This window comes from Pleurodeles waltl, chromosome 8, assembly GCF_031143425.1.
Source record: "Pleurodeles waltl isolate 20211129_DDA chromosome 8, aPleWal1.hap1.20221129, whole genome shotgun sequence".
Classification (NCBI taxonomy): domain Eukaryota; kingdom Metazoa; phylum Chordata; class Amphibia; order Caudata; family Salamandridae; genus Pleurodeles; species Pleurodeles waltl.
The window spans coordinates 145,191,475-145,211,706 of NC_090447.1; the positions used below are offsets into that span (position 1 = coordinate 145,191,475).

General features: G+C 46.3%; 1 protein-coding gene across 1 annotated transcript in view; it reads right to left on the reverse strand.

Moving 5' to 3' along the window:
* Positions 1 to 4,908: 4,908 nt before the first annotated feature.
* RAB30 (RAB30, member RAS oncogene family) overlaps positions 4,909 to 20,232 on the reverse strand; it is a 152,844-nt gene continuing 137,520 nt past the window's right edge. The window contains exon 5 of the mRNA XM_069203942.1: positions 4,909 to 7,742. Within this exon, the coding sequence (XP_069060043.1) occupies positions 7,492 to 7,742 (251 nt within the window). The 3' untranslated portion in view covers positions 4,909 to 7,491. The remainder of the gene's footprint in view (positions 7,743 to 20,232) is intronic.

Here is a 20,232-nt window from a genome sequence, read left to right on the forward strand (position 1 = left end):
CGAGAACCAGAATTGCTTCCCTCGGTGTGCCTCCTGCCACACACAGGATAGATTGACACCCTTCCCCAGGCAGTTCCTGCTTAATATCAATTAACACCCTTTTTCGGGCTGTCATCACTGTGCTAGTTAAGCCCTCCAACTTCTGGTCTGTACTATGGACAGCCACCTCAATTGTACCAGTTATTTCATGGCAGTCATAGCATAAAGTTTTCATTAAGGGACCAAGTACCAGGTCTGCTCTGTCTTCTGGGCATGCGGATACAATTTATGTATTGGTTGGAAACCATGCTTGAAGACCAACAATAACGCTTCACTGTTTGAAGCACAGACTTGTAACTTGGATTACACTTTAGGACACTCAGGGCCTCATTAACAAACATTTGGCGTGGGGCAGCGCCGCAAGCCATTTGGCTGCGCAGTTCTACATCAAATGGAAAGGGCGGGAGTGCGCCGTATTTACGGGATGCAGTGCATTTCTGTCCTTTCAGTCAGTGCAGAAATTGCTGCTGAGTGCCAGCACAGGCACCCTTGCAGCATGGTGCAAGGGTGTCCGCGGTGCTGGCACAATTGTTTTTGTGCAGGAAGAGACACTTTCCTGCACAAAAACAATGAATGGAGGCGTTTTCTTCTTTCTATGTAATGCAGCTCAGTTCTGACGCATTCCCAGATTTACAGATCCTTGTAAATCTGGGAATGTGTAAAAAAAAACCTATGGGTGTCCCTCAAGAAAACCCACCACAACGCCCACAGAATGCCTCATTGACATACAGTAAGGCACTGCATAGCTTTGTGTTGTTTTGCCTTACTCCACATCTATGAGGCCACACAAAGCCATGCCGGATGGCTTTGCGTGGTCTCAGAGATATGACTGAGAGGACTGCGCCACCAGATAGTCATAAAAAGTGATGCTCCAGTGGCACAGACATCCTGTAAATGAGGCCCTTACTGTGCTATTTGGACTGAAGTGAAAGCACATCTTTGTAAGGCTCTGGATGCTAGTATGTTCCAATTTGGAGACCAGGAGGGTGGCTAGTCTCCCTCGCTTAGCACCCACTTGTTGAACTTTATTAAACACACTTGATAATTAAGAAACTATTTTAAACAGGTGTAACTGGGCTATACCTCCTTATCCAGTTTTGCTTGCTGTTGGGCAGGATTGCCGTCATAAGTACGCAAAGGTTTGAACTGAAGTGCCACAAAGAGATCAGACCTGATGCCTCACGGGAGGTAGCAGAGGTAACTGGTGCCTCAGCAGTTTCCAATTTCCAGTCCCATAAAGCCCTTTGCTGTTGCACTCACTGTATACCTAGTGAGATGGTTCATCGGCATCTGGAAGCGGACAAGGAAAAGTCAGAACGGGGATCCACTACTGCTAGCAAGGCCAATTTGCAGCCCGGTTAGTCCGACTCTTACTGTACATTGTTAAAGGGGAGAAAATTATTTTTTTAAAAACAACAAAAAAACACCACAAATACACAGCTGGTTCGTCTGTCGACCAAGTTGTTAGACTACTATTTCATAGGTCAATAAATTCCTAGAGAAAATATACAAGGGATATCATCTATCAAAGTTACTAATAGACGCGTGGATGCGATAGATAAAGATAAAAAATACCCGATTACAGAGATCGATGCTTGCTTCATGGGTATGATTAGTACAGGCTGTCAAGGATGACCGTGTTGTGTAAAGTGATGGATTTTGTAGTAATGGTTGACTTGAGGAATATTGGTTGGTTTTAAATGTTCAGTTTTACTGGATGGTTAATAAAGAATTATCAATGGAAAATGGGATTTTATTGAGAGTTTTATTCTACATGTGAAAAGATATCAGTATTGCAGAGGGAGTTCTGAGACGTCTTGGCATGTCTAAAATTAGATGGAGGGCAGACTTTTGGTGGTCATCCATGTCAAGAGAGTGAGTGCAGTACGAGAATATGCTATATGTGATCTAAGTGACCAGCAATTTGCTACTGGGTCTCCACCGTTACAGCTTGTGGGATCCCTGGATAGAGGTCAGAATTAGACTGATGTATAGATTTTTGGGCCTATGGTTTGGAACACTCCGATATTCCCAGCCATCATTCTCAATGGCATTGAGCTGGCCTATCCTCTCTCCGTAGCTTTACTATTTGTGCAGGCAACGAGGACCAAGTACAAACACAACAAGTTAGGAAATCAGAATAAAAAAGTCAGTAACTTGGAGACAAGCTGTTCCTTTCGACAAGAATGGGCAGGTCATCACCGTGGTAGGAGGTTTATGGGTTACAGTGGTCCTTGATGGTCCCCACATCGTGGAGGGAGGTGGTGTGCGAAGAAGAAGAAGAAGATGATATCAACTAGATAGAAGACAAGCTACCAGTAGAACCTCAGAGATCGATAGCCATCTAATGGTACAATCCAGGCCACCCCAATGAAGAAGAATCAAGAAAGCAAGGTACTCTGTCCCATGGTGGGCAGCCTGAGGAGTTTTCCAATGCTGGTGGGGACGTGAGGGAAGAGAGAGAAAATCGTAGCGACATTTGTATTGTGAGGGAAAGATACTGAATTGCTAATCCTACCAAACACAGGCATGATCACAAAACACTATTAACACTAGAAATATCTGAAATATACTATCTTTACATATCATTGTGATGGGTGATCCTCACCCCTACCCTACTTGAGGGACTTTGATCATAGATGATATGTCCTGTTGAATGCTATATATATATATTTCTTACTAGGGATCTCTTAAAGCAGTATGGACTTGGTCTTTGTCGAACTTCTACACCCACAAGCTAATATGTTACTGGAGAATAAGAGGTTAACTAGAGTGACATTATGTGCAATGGGTCGTGGTAAATTGACAGAATGGGTTGAAGGCGATAGGAAGTGTGCTGTTGTGTATTTTGCACAACTCCAAATGCTGCCACAGGTCGTTGCAGGCCAAGAGTGGTAGCACACTCATTTGTCTTGGACAGATGACAAAATGAATGGATAAGAAATGTAATGCAAAAGACGACAGCGCAGAGGCTGAAGAATGGAATGAAAAGCGTCCTAGGACCACCTATAGAGCTCAAATAGTGCTATTTCACCCCCTGCAGTTTCCCTGCCTCATTTAAAATTGGGCCAACCAGAGTTTCAGACAGTGAAACTTCTTACTCGTGATCCATTTGATACAGGGCCAGCTTCTCAAAAGAATCCCATTTGGGCCTATTTCAGGTTGGGTCTTTCAACGCAGTTTTTCTTTTGAGCTCCATCATTGAGATCATGGCGATCGACAACAGGATAAATGCAGAAAGGTGTCCAACACTTTGATAGCGCATCAGAGACATGTCTTTATTTTATTTCACAAATAAACCATGGATTGAGAGATTTACTGCTGAAAAACAAAAAAAAGAAGAAAAAAAAAATGGGTGGACGGCCAGCTGGTAATACATTTTCGCCTAGTTTTCCTGCTATTGCAGGATGGCTTTTGGCTAAAATGGGCCAGCACTGATGGCCAGCGGATGCCCTGCTGCGGTCTAAATCACTCTAAGTGCATTTTAATGTGGCGGCAAAGCCAGTCAATGGTACAAAGAAGATGTTTCGTGTCGGAGCCTGGGTTCATATCAAAGACAATGCATTTGTATGCAAAGAAGTAGCTTACTTATGGGACCTATATTCTTTGTTGAAAGCTGGAAATGGCAAAACTAGTGGGTGGTTACAGAGAACATGCAGACGACAACCCTTAACTTGGGACACGAGGCCACCTTCAACACAATGATGTGAGAGCAAGACATAACCCAAAGAGATTCACAGAATGTCTGCATCTTTCAGGTCAGATTTTAGTCGATTCTGTTTCAGGATGTAGTTTTCATTTGAATGTTTGGGGGTAGAGGACAGTTAGAATCCAGGCTGGTAGGTATTCGCTCCCTGATGTTGGGTGGGTTATGTTTTAAGACATCAAACAGATAGATGCATTGCGTTACATACCACTGTTGGGCAGTTTATGGTATTTCCTTGCAATGAAATGTATTACTTCGATGCTTTGTAAAGTAGAGCTACCTAGCTCTTTCTCATAGTCTATTGCACCCATTGAAGTACTGTACATTTGCTAAGGCGAAATTAAATCGGGTGACATTAACAGTTAATGCTCATTTAATGGAAAACATGGCAGAGCATATTTTATTACAAATGAGGCTCTTGAGCTGCGTTATTTAAAGTAAAATATTTACATACAATACAAAGTGGTACTTGTGATAGTACACCCAGGGCCGATAATTCAAATTAGTAAACATAATCATGTTTGCACTTGTCCTTAATCCACTCCCTTTCTCTTCATTTACACTTGTGGGGAAACCTAGTAAATATGGGGAGTCCGAGAAAGATGATTTTCATAGAGAATAAACTCAGCGTCTGCAATGGTGTTTACACCCAACAAATAATTTGGGAAGTGGCCATGTGGCTGCCTAGCACATCACATAAAATATAGTCTTCCTTCGGTAATCCACTAATGTTACAATTTTCCTGGCATCATGTACATGAAGTGTCTCATGAGAAAAGCTTTCACAAATCAAGGGATGTGGTGGCAGTGAACACCTCTGGGGTGTCCACCACCCATGGGTTTAGAGAGGCCCCTGCCTAAGGAACAACTGTGTTTAATGAGGAGTTTCTTGAAGGTGCTCATGTTCTCCTGTCATAATTGATACAGTATCCTCTTCACAAGTATCGACTTCTAGAGAGGTGGAGGCCACTTTCTGAGCCACCCACAAGCTGGTAAGGGCCTTCATTGCTGGAGCAAGGCCCTTTGAGTTAAGCAGTCAAAGTTTGCAAGTGAGGAGCGTGAGAAAGGGAAGCGTGTCCTGGGGGCTCCTTGGTAATGTGAACAAAAGATGTAGGTTTCAACATTTTTCACCGTCGACAGTTCTAATTATTTCTACACAAGAAATCCTTCTTCACAAGTTTAATTAAAATGTCAAACTTGGGCATCACTTTATTTTACAACTGCTGCAATTGTTCATTAGAAATTGGAAAAAAACAACATCAGAAACTGCTTCGACACTGTGATTAAACATTCATTTCTCATAAAGATGGCCTGCGAACGCAAACATCCTCAGCAAAACACTTAGGAACTGTTTGGGAAGCGTTTTCACTTCTGTTATTTGTGCCAGCGAGTAAGCCCTAGTGATTAAAACTTGTACTAGACAGTTGCAATGTTTGTAAAAATAAAAATCCTTCAATGACTAGCTCATGCTAGAAGGATGTAGGGGAGGATGGAGCACTGGCAAAGAGCGCGTCTACCTTAAAGTAAAGTCATACTGGTAAATTTCGCTTTAAGAGCGAGTGTGCATTTCTTGGAGTTTCTGCATGTGCACTTAACTCGTGAATTTTTAAACCGGATATCCTCAAAAAATCTCATCTCCCAGCTCTTGTGGGCTAGGATGGACAGGTGTCGCAAAAAATATATATGTATTATATATAGAGCATGGTGCACTACAAGTAACTGCAGGTGGTTATATTGTGACCCAATGCTCTTGAAAAGACAGCTTCATCAAAAAAGCAGGAATCAACCACATACTAAGGGAAGAATGTTTTAGAAGAGACTCATTGGCAAAGTCTTGATCTTCCCCACCAACTTGCCGCTGGAAATTGGAGGACCAGAAGCGTGGACCCCATGATGAGTTGCAAGGAGAACAAGGCAAAGACTGACTGCATATACTCTATCGACCATTAATTGTGGATACTTAAAAAACAAAGTAAACACTTGTAACCAATAAAACAGTGGTTTCAATTAAACTTAAAGCTTTGTGGAAATTGAATCTGAATCCAGCTCTTATCCTTAAATCGTTTGGATCAGCTCTCATTCACCAACCCCGTTGACCAATTCAGGAAAATCCGAAATCCTCAGACACAATGGTCCTTGGTATCGTTTATCATAAAAATTCTGTTTTCTTAAGCACAAGAACCTGTAAATTATTGATCTAACGTAGGGCTAACTTCAAATACTTAGTACAATGTAATGTGTGAGTCTGTTTTGTTCTAAGGCAGTTCTGTTTGTATTTCAACATACAAGCCGAGCAGCTAGCTCATTTTCGAAAGAATGCTAAATTACTATGGAATTACATTTTAAACGGCTATAACGCAACCTAGAAAAAACAAACATAATGAAAAAGCCAACACATTTTTACCCAACAATAGTGTTTTTCCGAATATCCTCACTTGTCTTCATAGCGAGAGGGGTACATTCATTTGGCCTCAGATCAGGGCACAGGAGGGTGCAATATAGTCAAACACAAAGACAATTCCACTTCTGGTTCACATCAAAGGCTCTCCAGTTAAACACTGGCACATACTCAAATCGAAGATCCCCAGCCCACAAATATAATGCACAAAATGAAGTTGTTTGCCTGTTCGAACACTACATAACGGGTACAGAGTAACAAAATGCCTTCTGTAGAGCGTCACTCAAAAACACTGATAGATACTACGCCCACGATGACTGACATGTATATCCATAGATCAAAGTCCATTGGCTGCATTTCACCGGACAGGTACACACAGAAATAACTTAAAAAACGTACCAGATGCCAGGATGTCTACACTAAAGAGAGACTGGCAATGGCAACATTCATACCTCAAATGCTGTAGGCACTGCTTCTAAAACTGTGCTCTCCTTTAAACACTGCGTGAAACAGATATAAAAGCACAGCTTTTTGGTCCTATCTGGTTATCCAATACCTTCCCAGAGCAGTTGGGCTAACATGACTTTATGACAGGGTAGGGGTTAATCAGAGGAGAACAGGCCACACCCCGTCTTTTTTATATTTAAAGGGAAACACGAGCTTTTCTGACCTTTAATCAGTTGACCCCCACCTAAGAACTAACAGCTTGCACAAAAAGGGTAGTTATAGAAAAAGAGGTAATGAGGATTCGGGGAATGAGATTATGTTACTATCCACTCTACAATGCACAAAAAGTGATGCAAATATCGTGTAATGGAGTTTGGTCTGCGCAATGTTCAGATGCACGGATAGCACCAAGGGAACTGGCGGGGATAACGGGCCACTACTGTCTGAAGCGCTGGACATTCATAAAAACCCCTGTTCTGTAAAAGAGCCTGGAGATGTTGGCATACCACTCTTTCAGGTGCAAACAAACAGTTCTGCAGTAGGTACTAGTGTCCGTCTACTGGACCTCTGCTGAGCCAAAGAAAATCTGTATCCTTCTGGGGCATCAAGGGCCTCTTTAACATGCTGAGAGGCAACAAGCTGTAAACTTTGCATTTCACTGAGCGATTTGTGCATTTGTGTTCTAACCAACGGTCGACTGCAAAAAAGATGAAACCATATTTTACTCGATTAAGCTGACTTGCAGAAGAAGCCATCAACTTGCCATGCTTAAGCTCAGGAAAGTGACTTGCCTATAAGCCAGAAGGCCAAAAAATACAGGAATTGCTCCCATTGAGAAAATCTCGGCATAAACCTTTAGCCCACTTTGGGCTGTCATTTTGTGTTTCTCTTTCTCCAGTCTTTTAGTTTAAATTACAGCAGTTCAAGTAGCTGATGGTGGTTCCTTCCCCTGGAAGAGGTGACGCCTCATTGTTCACAAGCGCGTTCTGTCGTGCCTCACTGATTAGGCGGCATGCCAAGTCCAGAAAGAGTTTTTCTACATTGTCAGACTCTTTGGCGGAGGTTTCCAGATAGAACATGTTGTGGGCCTCTGCGAATTCTTGTGCTCTCTGCTGGGAGACTTCTCTGTTTTGCGCCAAATCTATCTTGTTGCCTGCAACAACACAAAACATTGCTGGTAAGGTTTAAAGAAAATAATTTATTTTATTTTCTACAAACACTCACAAGTAACAGAGATAAGGTAGCTAGAGGCAACCTCACCATGGTATGCACTTTATAAATGTCACACTAATAATAATACTAACATATATAATAATAAAGATAATAATAAAAGTAGAATAAACATCTCTAGCATGGTTCCAAACAGGGAGTTTGCATCTCATCAAACTTTAGTGAAAAGTAGGTATTAGTATTATACAATGTACTAAATTGTAAAGGCTTACGAGAATCTTTTACCAGAACTTGGCTACAATGTTAATTTGTTGCCATGGTGCAAACAACCAGCAATTAACCTCAATATATCTGCTCTTCGACCATGATTCATTAAGATGGAAGATGCTAAAACCTGAAATCTTCAGAAATGTAAAACTTAAGACAATTCATAAGTCACATATGTGCAACTGTACTTGCTAGTTTCAGAATGTATATATGTTATTTTCCTTTGGTAATGCTCTTTTTGGTGGATACTCGTATACCCGCAAGTTTCTCAACTTTATAACAGATAAAACAGCAGTACCTGCCAAAGGCAGAGGGTCTAGGCAGTGGACTCAGACCACAAAAGCCTGCACAACTGAGTGGGTGAAGTGACACTCCCGCCGGACCAGACTGCAAAAACAGTAGCGTTTTGCGAAAGTATGCACTGACCCTCACATCACAGCACCTCAGATGTCTAGAACAGCTACCTCTTATCACCTGACCTTGGTCCTGGTTGAATGGGCCTGTGGGTGCTTCTTGGCCACTGCACAGCAGATTTTGATGCAGAGGACAATCCACCTTTTGCACCGATGTGCCTTTCTTTGCACCAGAAAACCCAACAAAGACCTGACCATCCACACAATGGTCCTTCGTATTGGCTGATTTGAAAGCTCAGCACCTTCTCAGGATCGAGGCAATGGAGTCTTTCTACTTCAAGTGATCAACTGGCTGAAGTGGAAGAGAGTCACGACCTTTGGTAGGAAGTTTGCCCGGGTCCTGCGTACCAATTTGTCTGCAAATAAAGTGGTGTAGGGTGGTTGCAATTAAAACACCTGCAGTTCACTCATGCGGCTCGATGATTAAATTGCAAGGAGGAAGACTGTTTTTGGATGGGAAGTGGTAAGGCAGTGAGAAATCTGCAGTTAGAGTATCCACCATGAAGAGTTTTACTGAAGGTAAGTAACTTGTTCTGATGGGGACACTTATAGCCACAGGTTTCCGACCTTTAGAAGAGGTAGCACAGCAGTACCTCTGAAAGGTGGAGGATCTAGGAAGTGGACTCAGACCAAACAATTCTGCCAAACTGAGCGGGTGAAGTGACCCTTCTGCTGGTCCGGACTGTCAAGGCAGTTATTATTATTATTATAATTATTATTATTTTTTTAAGTATGCACCAGCGCTCAAGTTCCAGCCTAGCAGATGTCTCTAATGGGTACCCTTCTTGTCAAAGATGTTGTAGTGGCCTTGGCTCTGGTGGAATGGGCCCACAGGGAATGGTGCTGGAACAATTTTCAGGTTAGGGTGGTGCTGTCTACATTATATCACTGAACTCAACAGGACTGTGAAAAATTAAACCGTCACACAAAAAACAAGTGTACCAAATGAGTCACACCCATTTTTCAAGAGTGGCGAGGGGGTAGTATGCAGTTGATGGTGAATTTTGGAGCACACTATGGCAAATATATTACTAAAGCATAGTGTGATAGCTAATTGTCATTTAAAGACAGCATATTTTCCACTAAAATGGACACTCACTTTGCACAGACACAGTTTTACTGATAAAACTATATAGTCCACAAACAACTGGGTTTGAGTGAATATTTGTCATTTAAGCATCACCAAGTAAAGGGTCTTGATCTGCTTTGATCATATTAAAGCGCTTGTTTCCGTCACAAACCAGAATTACAAAAGAAAAGCTTAATATGTGCTTTCCTAACTGCATTTAAATGTTGTGCGTTAGAAAAAAGTGACGTCCTGCAGCCTTTCCTTTTTGAACCAACAAATCTCTTCCTTGAGTGACTGATTGGCCAAAGTGGAAGAGAGTCACAACCTTTGGTAGAAAGGTCACCCAGGTACTTTGTACCAATTTGTCTTGAAATAAGGCGGTGTAGGGCAGTTGCAATGAAAGTACCTGCAGTTCGCTTCTGAGGCTTGCTGATGTAATCCCAGTGAGGAAGATGGTTTTGAGTGACAAAAGCCTTATGGAATAGCTGTGCATAGGCTCAAACAGCACATAAAAAATGTAAAGACAAAGTTCAGATCCCACTGTGGCATGACAAGAGGTTAAGCAGGAAGAAGGGAGATGTGACCAAATGCATCACAAGACAACTCCAGCATCACAGCCAGTGACCTAGACACCTGAAAACATGCCTCCACAGTACTCCCCCTCCTGAAGAAACCCTCTGCAGACCCGAAGACACTAGCCAGCTACTGGCCTATCTGCCTGCTACCCTACCCAGCAAAAGTCATAGAAAAGATGCTAAACCACCTCCTGGATACCACTTAATCGGATTCAGGTCCGTTCATTATCCAGAGACCAACCCCATTGCAGCTATGGAGGACATCCTTATGATCATAGACAGGATGACACTGCAGCCCTTATTGCACTGGATATTTCTGCAGCCTTTGAAACAGTCATTCGCCCGGTCCTTATACAACAACTGCATGAAGCCGGCATCCAAGGTCCCACACTTTGTTGGATTTGCTCCTTCTTGACAGACCCCACCCAGTTGGTCAGTATGACCCCATTCACGTCAGACTGAGTCAACTTCATCTACAGAGATACGCAAGGATGCTCACTCAGCCTGACTCAACATCTATATCATCCCACTTGCCAGCATAACCTGCACCCACAGAATCAATCTCTCTCTCTCTCTTACAAGAAGTCAAATACACCAGCATGACCGAATCCACCAGATGGATGGAAAACCAACTGTCTCAAGGTCAACACAAACAAGACAGAAGTAGTAATCTTCTGCAAAGACACCTCGCTCTGGGATTCCACCTGGTAGCCAGCAGAACTAAGACCTACACCCCTCCTGGTAACCCACACAAGGAATCTCAGATTAATAGTCGACAACCAACTCACATTGACAGGCCAAGTGAACTCAGTCTCCTCCTCCTGCTTCAACACACTCAAAAACATCTTCAAATAGCTCTCCACTAACACTTGCACAACTGCCTCCTAAGCCCTCATCACTAGGAAGCTGGACTGTGGCAACACACTGTATGTTGTAATGCACCACTAATCAAAAGACTCCCAATCCATACAAATCTCAGCGGCAAGGCTCACCCTCAACCTCTCACCCAGCACTCTCATCACGTTGGCTCACTATCGACAAACAAGCCCTCTTTAAACTTCTCACGCACACATACAAAGACTTGCACAACATTGGCCCCTTGTATCTCAACAACTGCATCAATTTCCACAAACTTACCAGAAACCTCCACTCAGCCGGATCCCTACTCGCAGCCCCATATATAGAAATCGATCTGACAGTCGTGCCTCCTCTTACCTCACTCCTAAAGACTGGAAAGACCTGCCTCTGCACATGTGGAACCTCCAGCTCAGTTTTTGAATTCCGCAAGAAGCTGAAACCTTGGCTCTTCACCCTAGTCCTGAACCTAACTCTGCCCACACAGCCCCTGCTTCAGTGCCAGGATACCCTACTGGGTGAGTTGTGAGCTATATAAATATACGTAACACAAACTTTGAAAGAGTATGGGATAGGGTTTTGTATGGGAGAGCGACAGCTGACTCTCAAAGGATCACTGACACTGGAAACATTTCTGTTTCACATAATTCACATATAATATGCAAGCAAGAGAGAGAGAGGAGAGATGCCAAGGAGGAAGGGTAAATGCAGACTATAAGGAAGGAAAAACGATGATAGAGGAGTTCTACAAGATCTATTAGGAGTGACAATTATTAATAATAACTTTATTGGGTGGCCCTATTTTTCTGTGTGTCTCTTTATGAATGCTTATGTTAAAAACATAGAAAGTTTATGATGGGCAAAATAGCAACATTTCTGGAATATTTCAAGGCTTCGCTCTGTCAATTTTAAAAGAAGCGAGACTAGGAGCCAGTGAAGGTGTGAGAATACAAATTTATTAGAATGCAAATCCGTTGCAGTGCTTCTGAAGAGAAGTGTCTTCTAACTTGTTTTTAGTGGAACCACCCTAAACCAGAAACATTCAAAGAACATCATAGGTACAAAAAGTAAATAAAATGGAATCCACCACCATCCTTTATACAAACACCATGCACAGGGCACTGTCATACTCCCCTACAAACTCTAATCATGCTTTATGCTCAGACTACTCAATTGCACTTTCTAATTCACTCTCTCTAACTTTCTTTTTTTTTCTTTGAAAATCTGTTTATTAGTATTTTCAGCATATTGTAACATTTGGACTTACAGCGATAGCAGGATAACAAACATGTGCAATTATTAGTTTACTAAATTAGCACTACTATCAAAGGCAGATGTTGGAAAGATTAACAGCGAGGTCTTAAAGCGGATGGTTCAACCACACACCATAGAACCTGCATAAAACAGGATTGATTAATATACGAGCACTACCAGAGAAGGCCGTACACTGGAATCATGGGTCGCATAAATAATTTGAAAGGCTGCAATTACCACAGTGTCACTTTAAACCACACCTGAAGATCATTGGATACGTACAACATTATGCTTGCAAGTGTGTATTTTTAGGAAAATCACAGTTGACAATAAGAACATAAACGAACTTTGGAGGACTGTCTCTACGTGCAGCAGGCTGGGGCTGAAGCATGTCTCCAAGGGCACAGGGACCCCCCTGTTCTGTCCATTCGTACCAGCGTAAGGCGAAAACGTGCGCACACCACAGACCCCTGCCACCCATATAAACCACAACCACATCTCAAAAGCCGAGGTCGGATCTGCTGCTCAATCTCCAACACCCAACTCCTCTCGCTCCCACACCAGGAGCAGATACGCGCTCACTACGGCAGTCAGACCACTTCCTCCACATCCAAGCCCTGCCCCAGACCTCGCAAGCATGCCAACATCGGCTCCCAGGTAACTGATAACAGATATTTGCACATCCCCAGTGCATCCTCCCTTGCCAACGCCACTCCCTCCGCCCCAGCCCATACCTCAAATGAACATTTCCAGGCTCGCTCAGCTGGTGGGTCAGATGACTTCCACCAACGGGTTATCAATCTCCTGGCCATTATCAGGCCTAGGTCCAGAAATCGTGCTGCAGTTTTATTCCACGTGTCCCTAGGAAAGAGGCCCAGTATACAAGTCTCCCAGGTGAACGCAATCGGTCGCGACACGCACTCAGATAGGCAACCTACCACCGCCCCCCAAAAGCGGCGCAAGGATGGACAGGACCATAGCATATGAATCATGCCAGCGTCAATGTGGGGACAACGGGGACATGCTGCATCGCGGCGGGCAAAATATCTATTTATTCGGGCTGGAGTGAGGTATGCCCTATGAATGATATAGAATTGAATCAAACGGAATCTGGAGTTACGTGGTATATGACATGGTCGGACAGGGCTGATTTCCATCGCGCGTCTGTGAACGAGGTAGTCGCATCTTCATCCCAAGCAGCACGCAGTGTATCGCATTCCCGGGCTGTGTGCAAGCACAGCGCTTCAGCGAACCATTGAATTAGGTGACGTCCCTGTCCCATCACCTGTATATACTGTACCAATAGATGCGTGGGAGGAGCAACAGACAAGTCACCCCACATAGAGGCAAGTGACCTCAGCAATGAATTATACAGCAGAAACTGCCCTGCAGGAAGGCCCGACTCCTGTACCTGCACAGGAAACAATATCAGTTTGCGATCATCATAGAGGTCGCACAGTGTATAAAGCTCTGCTGCATGCCACGCACGCAGCTCGGGTCCCGACGTAACTATAGAGCCACGAGGAGTGCCGAGCAACGCCAGCGCAAATGGGATCGCCGCCGCCGCCCCCCCCCCCCCAGCAATACGCAGAGACCTACGATAACAGCTAAAAGCTACCTTAAGGAATAACTGTCTCGGCAACGTCACTCGTGTTACTGGGTGAAATAGGTGCAACACTTGCGTGAGGGACCAAGGGCCTTCCGTAGTTGCCGTGTCGGCTAGGTGCAGGCCCGCCAGCCACTTGGACACCCATTGGAGCTGAGACGCCAAATAGTAATGCTCCAGATTAGGGACTGACAGGCCACCCCTCTCCAGCGGCAAATACAGTTTTCTTAGCGCAACTCCCCCATTCCAAATAAAGTCCCTCAATGTGGACTCCAGATTCTTGAAGAAACTAGGAGGAATATAGTGCAGGATGTTAGTAAAGTAATATAATAGACGTGGCAGGACTATCATTTTTAATAGTGCTATCCTACCTGCCACAGACAGCGGCAACCTCTGCAAGAAAGCCATCTGGGATTTGATTGAGGACACCGCTCTCTTAAGGTTTCCATCTATTAAGTCGTCCTCATGGTGATAAATGCGGATACCCAGATAACGGAATGCTCAGGGCTGCCAGGGAACCGCACTCCCAGAGAACCAAAGCTCTGGATTTGAGCGCTCGGGTCAAAGGGGAAAAGGCAAGACTTGGACCAATTAACCCTGAGGCCAGACAACGAGGCAACCTGTTGCAATAGGGTCCCAACCCCTGGAGGTATTCGCGAAATATCCCTGAAGTACAACAAGAGGGCGTCAGCGTATAGCGATATCGCGTGCAGACCATCCCCCAGAGGAATACCCCAACCAGAACCACTGTCACCCAGAACTGCTGCCAGCGGCTCCATGGCAAGGGAGAAGAGTAGTAGGGAAAGGGGGCAATCTTGCCTTGTACCCCTACACACGTTGACTGGCTCTGATACAATGCGCCCCATCTTAACCCGGACTAGAGGTTTCGTTATAGCAGTTTAACCATGCGGATAAAAAGGGACCCCATGCCGAACCGCCTGATCTTATGCAACGTGTCTCTCGCCGGAACAAACCCATTTTGGTCTGGGTGCACCAGGTCCGGCATGAAAGGTGCTAAACGCATTGCTAAGATTTTAGCCAATATTTTATAGTCCGTGTTGAGCATAGCTAGAGGGTGGTACGAGCCCATCTCAACCAGATCCTTGTCAGGCTTGGGAAGGGACACTAGCATCGCCTCCCTCTGAGATGCCGACAAATGGCCCCTCTGTACCACCTCCTCATAGATGCGGAGAAGCTTGGCTGCAAGGATTAAAGTAAACGCCTTGTATTGTAAAAGTCAGTCGGCAGGCCGTCCGGACCCGGCGTCTTTCCAGACGCCAGCTCGCAAATGCTTGCTTGTAGCTCTGTAAGGTCAAGAGGTTCCTCCAGCGCATTCCTTTGGTCAGCTGTCAGACATGGGAGCTCCACCCCGGAGAGGAACTCGTCGTACGACCGCTTGGCGGCAACCACAACTGAGGTGTACAACGTCTTGTAGTGCTGCGCAAACGCAGATTGTATTTCCCCAGGTGTATGCAACAAACGGCCATCTCTAATCAACCAGGCCAGAAGTATGCCCGACTTGTCTGCCGAGGCATGCGTTCTCGCCGAATGGGCAGCTTAGTTCAAGCGAAGCAGCCGTTCAAGCAGAGATAAACGTTCGGTATGAGCCCTGGATAACAGCGCCACCTCTGCGGGATCCCAAGTAGCCTCCCGCTCCGGGCGCAACGATTCCCGCTCTATATGAGCAAGGTCCTGCTCGACCGAGCATCTCAAATTCTATTGAGTCCCCATGCAATGGCCACGGATGAAGACTTTAAAGGCGTCCCACTCCAACAGGCCCGTAGAGGCGGTACCTTCATTGTGCTAAAAAAATTCAGGGATCGCCACTTCTAGTGATGCTTTAAAGGCAGCATCCTCCAGGAGCTCAGGTCTAAGCTTCCAGGTAGGGACAGCTGAAGGGGAGACATCCCAACCCAAGCATACAATCTGCGGATTGTGGTCCGAGTGCGTACGCCCCAAATAGTCCACATCTACAATCGCAGGGGTCAGGTTCTGCATGCAGAGTATTCTATCAAGACGTACATGCAGGGAGTGCGGGGCAGAGTAATACGAGTAAACTATCAGCGGGATTACGCTGCCGCCATATATCTATCAGATGCCAGTTTTGGGTCCAGTTGAACAACCCATGCGCAGCCGCCACAGTAGGTGATGTAGGCAGTGGGGGGGGAGGAACAATCTAAATCAGTATCTCGCACACTATTGAAGTCTCCACCCAGCAACCAGGGGTAGTCACTCCAACCCAATAAGTGACGGGACAGAGTGTGCAGAAAGGAAGTTTGATCTACATTTGGAGCGTATAGAGCCCAGCACTATGGCCCTGTCCGCAAGCCGCCCACGCACTAGAGCAAATCTCCCCTGCGGGTCTATGATCTGATCCTCCGCTACAAAGGGGACACCCAATTTAATCCAAATCAGAGCTCCCCTAGCATAAGTGGAGTGGCTTGTTGCATATAATTGCCCTCTCCAGCGCCACTGCAAGCGAGGGAGTTCTGCTAGCGCTAAATGGGTCTCCTGCAAGAAGGCGAGGTGGACTGAGTGTCGTCTAAGATACGAATATATGGAATACCTGCGCATAGGCGTATGTATACCACGCACGTTCCAAGTAAGGGCAGTATATGAAGTCATGTCGGCCTTAGCTTAGCATGCCCGCATTCCACGCGCCCACCCTTAAGCACAATGCTGCGCGCACCGTGACAGACACCCCGCGCCCAGACCGACCGCCCGTGTAGAACCTCCAACATAACCAGAACAAAGCCAATACCATCAGAGCAGATGAACAACCGGTCCCCGCCCAAACCCAGCAACTTGAACATTCAACAACACAATCACACATGTTAATTCTCCAATAGCAGGAGAGTGGGGTAGGCCAGATCACACAGGGAAACAGGCAAGCACTAAACCACTCAGCCCGGCTATAGTGGATAACAGAAGGGGGGGGGGGAAGGGGCCAGCGGCGGGCTGGGCTTTTAAGCTGTGATCTGAGACAACCAGAGCGCCAGTAGAAACCGCACAGTCTGTCCACAAAGCAACTCTTGCCTGGCAGTCGGGCCATCAGCCAGCACGTGCAAAGTAACATGTCATCTCTGTGAGCCAGGCCCACCATTTACATCAAGCAAGGAGCTACAGCATTTCCTGGCCATCCAACTAGGTCTCAGCAGGGCCTAGAAGAGGTCGTCTGCAGTGGCAGGAGTCACGGTCGGGCATTTCAGTTTCCGATTCTTACACCCTTGGGGAGGTGATGATCGCCACTGCAGACTGCAGCGCCTCGCGCCGCTCCTGTATCAGCTGCTCCAGATCAGGGGCATGTGCCGTAGCCTCGGCAGCCACATCACCCCTCCTACGGCCACGCCTCACCCGGCCACGCTTGCTCTTTGACGCAGGCGGGTGCCTCTCCGCTTCATGGCCCAAGACGCGGCCTGTTGACTCCAGCCAGTCCCACGCTGCCTCTGGCGTGGTGAAGAAGTGAGATTTGTTTTCGGCTATGATGCGGAGCTTAGCTGGAAATAGAAGAGAGTACTCCAGACGCAGCTCTCCAAGTCTGCGCTTCAGGGGCAGGTAGGAGGCCCGATCCCGCTGCACCGCCAGCGTGTAGTCCGGGAACAGCATTATTTGCGCATCGTCCACCCGAAGCGGCGGACAGGACCTCACAGTTTTGAGAATGTCTTGATCGGCATAATGGAGCAAGCGTATTATGAAGGGGCGAGGGCCACTTCCCGGAGTACTGGGCCGCGTGGGGATTTGATGGGCCCGTTCCACTGAAAAAAAGGGGGTCTGGGTACCCTCCGGCACTAGCCCCCTAAGCCGGTTCTCCGAGTAAGTCACCGCATTCTGGCCCTCTGCACCCTCCGGCAAGCCTACCACTCGTATGTTATTTCGCTGGGTGCGGCCCTCCGCATCCTCCACACAGCGCTCCAACTCCACCACTCGCGCCAGAGCATCCCCCACATTGGCCTGTAAACGCGAGACGCCACTGGTGTCAGCTCATCCACTCTCGCCTCATTATAACTGTCTTGTCCACCGGGCTGCGGTGGCCAGCGTGTAGCAGGACAAGGTGACTGGCCATCTTGTCAATCTTGGCTTCTAGAGAAGTGCGAGCTCGCTCCAGCGAGTCACCGATGCGCTCCACCGCAGCCAACACAGCATCCAGCTTTTGGCTGTCCTGCGCCGCATCATCCTGCGCTCTCCCGGTTCCAGTGCCAGAGCGAAGGCATCCCGTCCGAGCCATAGCCGAAGTCTATCTGCGCTCCAAATTGGCACCACTCCACACTCCGAGCAACTCACCATGAGCGGCGCAGCCAGTGCTCACCAGTGTACTCAACCAGCACAGGAGGACCAGATCAGGAGAGTAATGTGGCAAATGCGGCAGCCATACAATCGTGCAGGTCCTCCAAGTCGGCTCCTACACCCTCTCAATCAGCCACCACGATGGCACGATTTACCCAGCACTGCGAGTCCATAGGGATCGTCTCTCTGCCGCCAGCACCGCAACCAGCAGCAAATCCGCTGTCAACTCGCCTCTGGCGTTCACTGGGTGAGTGCCTCTCCAGTCCGCTGAAAGGCCGGGCCAGCTTGCTTGCACCCCCAGAATGGCGCTGCACAGCAGCATGAGCTGCCCAACCAGTAATTCACTCGCAGCCTACCTCCATCCACTTTTCACAAGGTTTCCAGCCGCCAGCTCCAGTCCTCAGGCACTCCGGACAAGTTCTCCCGCCAGGGGCAGACTACTCAAGTCAGGCCACGTGGCTGGGAGGCCCCACACCTCACTCCGGCGCCGCAGCACACTGCCCGGGAGGCCGAATCCTTCCACCACTCGCCTCCCGGCCTCTCAGACACGTCCTCTGTACTGAGGGGGCGCCGGACCCCCAGGTGTCCCCCTCAAGCAGGCCCTGGTGGTCAGGCCCCTCAGCGCCTTAATCATGCGTCGCTACGAAGCCGCAGCTCCACAGAGCCCGGCAGGCCGCTGACCCATGTGGGCCCAGCTCGTCACTGTTGCCCGCCACCTCCAGGAACCGGCGCCCGGGATAACTGCAATCCGAGGCGCCACAGTAGTGCAACACCCCGCCCCCTCCAACTGGGTGCCGCCAGCCCACAAACCCCCGTGTAAAGCCGGATAAGTGCACAGAGCTCACCTAGCTCGTGTCCACCATGTTCACCGGCTTCCTCTCTCTGACTTTCTTAGGCCCAGAAAAAATATAAACATTCAGTCTGCAAAACTACTGCAAATACACTGTCACTATTTACATAGGTGTCAACTACCTAGACCTCTCCCTAAGCTGGGCATTATTGTGCATAGTAGAATAAGCTATCTTTTGATAACATGTGCAAAGTTGGCACTTAAACAATCTCCACGTTTCCCCTACCATCAACCCAGCAGAATTAAGGTTATCTCAAGCATGTCTACTCATCATCAGTTCAAATGGCATATTTGATCTTTCAACCAATTCTGATCTTGGTGGGATTCTGTTTTTGTCCACAGTGTGCCCCGACTACTGTACTGACATTATTTAAAGCTGCATTCTTTGTAACCTGGGTAGTAAGATCATGTTCCATCAAAACCTTCAGTTTAATACAGAAACGACAATAATATTTCCTTCTCTTTAACTTTACGAACCAGTATATAGTCCTGGGAACATATTACACCATAAATCTCCGCAATCAACTTTCCATTATGCTCTGTAACACGGCTGACACCGAAGCCAAGACTAGTTTATAACGAGGTGTTGAACGGCTTAACTAATGATGGTGAACAACATGAAGACATTTCCAGAACTATCCAATGGTAAGCCAAGGAAAGCTCTAGTGTGGCAACAATGCATACAAGTTAGCATATAATTCACGAAAGCCTGCAAAATACGTATAAAACCCGCCTGTAATTTCCTTATTAAATCTTAATTGTGAAATCACGAGTCACCTGTAATAACAAAATTAGAGCCACTCTTCGGTAATAAGTTACTACGGCTCATTTATAACGTCTCAATGCCAGCAGAAAGCAAGAAAGGTATCTTAGATTAAGACTTTTATTCAAAAGATGAAATTAAACATTTTTTCGTGAAAAGGACGGTCATTGACTGTTAACAGACATTTATGGCTCTCTGTTTACTGTTAGACATGCTGGAGTTCATTACAAGAAAGTATGGATGGATTCAGTGTTTAAATTGTGAAGAACATAAGTGCCAGGACCCAATGTGTTCGTGGACACAACTGCAACTTGAACCAGCCTCTTCCCCTGCCAGCACTGCAAAACCCCAACCAGGATCACTGGTATCTACGGACTGTCACGCTCCAACTAAAGTATCAACTTGGTCTATTCTTTCTCACTTGAACTTTAAGAATGGCGTGGGCGAGCTATTATAATTTTAGTTCTAATGTATATTGAATTTCGGAACACACGGCTGTTCTACTTTGCTTAAAAATAAAAAAAAAACAGTGCCACC